Genomic DNA, 4,367 nt, shown 5'->3' with positions numbered 1-4,367 from the left:
TTTTTGTTTTTTTTTCTTTTTTGTTTTTTCCTCTCTCTTTTTTTTGTAATGCTTTGGCAATATTGTTGTAACTACAGTCATGACAATAAAGCTTCTTTGAATATGAATCTGAGAGACAGAGAGAGAGAGAAAGGGAGAGGGAGAGGGAGAGAGAGAGAGAGAGAGAGAGAGAGGGAGAGGGAGAGAGAGAGAGGGCTGGGCCAGAACGGGCGCGAGGCTGCCAATGACAGTGTCGTACGCTGGTCCATTCAGACGAGGGCGGATCGTGTTCGGGGCGGAAGCAGCAGGCGGCGGTGTCGGTGCGTCCCGGTGCAGATCGACCCTGCAGCAGCAGCGCGCGCGTGTCGCCGGTGCAGAGACCGAGTTGCCCCGCCATCTAAACGTCTTGACTGCAGCGCGAGCCCAGCTGGCCCGTGTCGGGCGGTTCTGCTTCTGCGACCAGCAGGAAATCCGCTTTAACGCGTCAGATTTATGGACAACGTTTCTGCTGCTGCGCGCGCGTGCGGCGTGGAGACCCGGTGAACTCGCGTGAGAAAACGTCACGGTCTCCTCCCCCCGGAACCCGGTCCGCAGCGTCCAGGAGCTCCGAACTGAACCGCGCCGAACATGCCGCTCGCGCAGCTCGCGGAGCCATGGCCCAAAATGGAGCTCGTGCAGCTGGAGACGGAGGTAAGGAGGGCGCGCGAGCACACGCCACACAAGTAAACTCGCCGCGAGCGTCCCGACCAGTCCGTCCTCGAGCTGCAGCGGCGCGCGCGCGAGCGGGGGGTTTGGGTTGCGGTCACGCCCTCCTCCCCGAGTGTGAGTGTGTGTGTGTGGGGGGGGGGGGCTCGTGCCGTGGTTGTGTCTCGCGCCGCGTTGTTGGGGATCTGGCACGGCGCGTGGACGTGCTGCGTCAGGTCTCGCGCGTCTCACCGGTGCCCGTGCCTGCGCGAGCCGTCAGGAGGTGAAGTGTTTCGTAACCGTGGAGCGCGTGAGCTCCACACACACCTGAGCTGGTTTGGCGCGCGCCAGGCGCTCAGCGTGCAAGAGTTCTTCTGATTTCTCCTAAATGCACCATCGCCGCGGTCCAACCCGCCGCTTTCGCAGCGTTTCTTTTATCGGGCCGTTTGGACAGCAGAGTGCACGTTTCTGTCAGATTGATTTTTCTGGGCCTCGTGTTCCTGGGAGCAGTTGGGCTACAAAAGACCAAATACTGATCGTAGATCAGAGCTGTGCGTTTTAGTGCACGTGATTTGAAGGAGAGACACTCTGTGAAGGCACCTGGTCACGTGCAGGTGTGCTCCTCGGTTTATGCAACATGAACGCTTCTGTCTAGTGTTGCAGGTGGTTCCAGAGTGATGGGATTTGGACACTTTAAAAACTTTCTTACAGTAACCGATGTGTTTGTATGGGGTCAGAGTTGCTCCTATACGTACAGACATGCGTTCATGAACTAGTTTCGGTGTGTGAGTTGTGTGTTTGAGCAGAACAAGCGGTTGCAGGTTCCTCTCGATTACCCGTCTCTCGGGACGTCTTTCCTCCGGGCATACTGATCTCAACCTGTGTAGACACGTTCTATCAGCCTGGCATCCGTTTGGTCTCAGAACAGAACTCAACGCTGGTTGTCCTCTCCGCAAATGGAGCTAACCCACTCGAGACAGCAGAGCTCCTGAGAAGTGTGTCTCCCTCTTCTGAGGGAGGAGCGCGTCTCTTGCTTCTTTTGACCCGTGATGCCATCCTTACAGCTGGGGGAGTAGAATATCACACTGTTTGGGACATGTTTGATATTTTAGTTTTTCTGAGTTGGAGGCAGTGGCCTACACTAACAGTCACACCACATAGTGTTTTATGAAAATACTTTGCAGTTAACATTTTACAAAACTGTTTAAGATAATGGACAAGAAACATGCTAAAAAGCTAGCATCTATACTTGATACTGTGTGTATGAAACCACTGGCTGATGTTTACAAGTTTTTTTGTCCATTTAAGGAGCTACTATGAGATCTCCTAAATCTTTGAGCTACTATGGCATCTCCTAAATCTTTTAAATGAAGCTTGAAGTTGTCAGTGTTCTGGAAGGACTAATAACATTAACAATATGTCAGAGATGGCTCTCGCCTTCCACCGCGAACTTTGACACAAAAACTCTGTGCCAGGCCTCTGCCCCCCCCCCCCTCCCTAATGCATCACGCCTCTGGGTTTTTCGGTGCTGTAACACTGGGCCCAGGGCAATATAACATTTCATCTTGTACTTGTACAATGTATGATTAATAAATTATTTCTTTCTGAGAAAACATCACTAAGTGATTATGATAACAGCATACTCATATATGGTCAGGTCTCCAGCTCTGTGAGCACATGATTAATAGTGCAGACAGACCACAGGTGCAGGAGAAACGCGCCCAGAACAGTGTCGTATCCTCTTAAAGACCAAGAGATAGGACAGTAGGTGGGAGAGAGTGCAGTGACAGGGCGAGTGTGGAGCGTGTCAGTGTGGAGAGGAACATGAGGAAATCCCCCATCATGATGGAAAAGGCTTCACAGTGCTTCCTGATGGGACCCCTCCCCTCCTGATGGGACCCCTCCCCTCCTGATGGGACCCCTCCCCTCCTGATGGGACCCCTCTCCTCCTGATGGGACCCCTCTCCTCCTGATGGGACCCCTCCGCTCCTGATGGGACCCCTCCGCTCCTGATGGGGCCCCTCCCCTCCTGATGGGGCCCCTCCCCTCCTGATGGGACCCCTCCCCTCCTGATGGGACCCCTCCCCTCCTGATGGGACCCCTCCCCTTCTGATGGGACCCCTCCCCTTCTGATGGGACCCCTCCCCTTCTGATGGGACCCCTCTCCTCCTGATGGGACCCCTCCGCTCCTGATGGGGCCCCTCCCCTCCTGATGGGACCCCTCCCCTCCTGATGGGACCCCTCCCCTTCTGATGGGACCCCTCTCCTCCTGATGGGGCCCCTCCCCTCCTGATGGGGCCCCTCCTCTTCTGATGGGGCCCCTCCCCTCCTGATGGGGCCATCTCTTACTTTCTCCCTTCCACTGTGTTTAAAGAAACACCAAACACAGCTTCAGTATGGCTAGATGATTGACATCTGGTGTGGTTGAGAAGGTTAACCACAATCACAGCAGTGCAGGTGGGCGATCTGATGTGGTTGAGAAGGTCAAGCCGAACCGGAACAGCAGGTGTTAGTTCTGCCCTGTGTGTGTTGTTCCCAGACGTGGCTCGCTGTCTGTAGAGTGTGTTTGAGAGAGTGTGTTTGAGAGAGTGTGTTGGACAGAGGACATGGTTTGAATTTTCTCACGTGGCTAATAACACAGTGCTTCCATGGAAACGGTGCCTAGCCAACACTTTAGCAGTTCTTCATTGTTGTTAAAACGTTTTCCTTCATTTCTTTGCGTTGTAGGAAAGTCACTCTACACGTGTGTGGGGTCTCAGTCGTGGCTCCATAATGACTGCAGTATTATCTTGGTACGTCCATTAATTCTGGGTCTCAGGGCGGATAATGAAAGTCATTTCTATGGCCTGTAGTGTAACACATGAGAAACTGACCCGCGGTCGGGGGGTCGTCTCTTGGACGGGGGCTACCCAGAATCCTCGGCTCACATTCTCCCATCAGACGGGTGTCCAGGATACGTCACAACGGCGCGTTGTAGCTCTGTGTGAGGGACTCACTCTTGGTCCTGTTTCGCTGTCACGGAGAGTTTAAAGTTGGCTGGAAACACGTTCACTGTTTCCACCGTCAGCGCAGACGTCCTGACAGGAGGACTGAAACACGGCAGGACACAGTTCGACTTCCCACTTTACTCACCTCACCTCTGCCCTCACACACACACACTCACACACTCACACTCACACTCACACTCTCTCTCTCTCTCTCTGCAGAGAACCGTTGAGATTATGGAAGATTATTATACATACGCTATAATACAGGCACGACACACACTTTAGTTAACAATAGAAAGTAATGATGGTAATGGCCCAGAGTGACTATCTCTCCTGTGTGTATGATGTGTGTGTCGTGAGTGTGTGTGTTGTGTGTGTGTGTGTGTGTGTGTGCGTATATATGGTGTGTGTGTGTGTGTGCGTATATATGTTGTGTGTGTGTGTGCGTATATATGTTGTGTGTGTGTGCGTATATTTGTGTGTGTGTGTGCGTATATATGTTGTGTGTGTGTGTGTGTGTGCATATATATGTTGTGTGTGTGTGTGTGCGCGTATATATGTTGTGTGTGCGCATATATATGTTGTGTGTGTGCGCATATATATGTTGTGTGTGCGCGTATATATGTTGTGTGTGTGTGTGTGTGTGTGTGCGCGCGTATATATGGTGTGTGTGTGTGTGCGCGTATATATGTTTGTGTGTGTGTGTGTGTGTGCGTA

General features: G+C 52.6%; 1 protein-coding gene across 1 annotated transcript in view; it reads left to right on the top strand.

The window, feature by feature from the left end:
• The first annotated feature begins 239 nt into the window (after positions 1 to 239).
• rps6ka1 (ribosomal protein S6 kinase a, polypeptide 1) overlaps positions 240 to 4,367 on the top strand; it is a 62,677-nt gene continuing 58,549 nt past the window's right edge. The window contains exon 1 of the mRNA XM_076978219.1: positions 240 to 669. Coding sequence (XP_076834334.1) covers positions 607 to 669 — 63 coding nt within the window. The 5' untranslated portion in view covers positions 240 to 606. The remainder of the gene's footprint in view (positions 670 to 4,367) is intronic.

The sequence above is a fragment of the Brachyhypopomus gauderio genome, chromosome 17, assembly GCF_052324685.1.
Source record: "Brachyhypopomus gauderio isolate BG-103 chromosome 17, BGAUD_0.2, whole genome shotgun sequence".
Lineage (NCBI taxonomy): Eukaryota > Metazoa > Chordata > Actinopteri > Gymnotiformes > Hypopomidae > Brachyhypopomus > Brachyhypopomus gauderio.
Note: the sequence above shows the minus strand (reverse complement) of the source record. Positions and strands in the feature narration are given on the sequence as shown.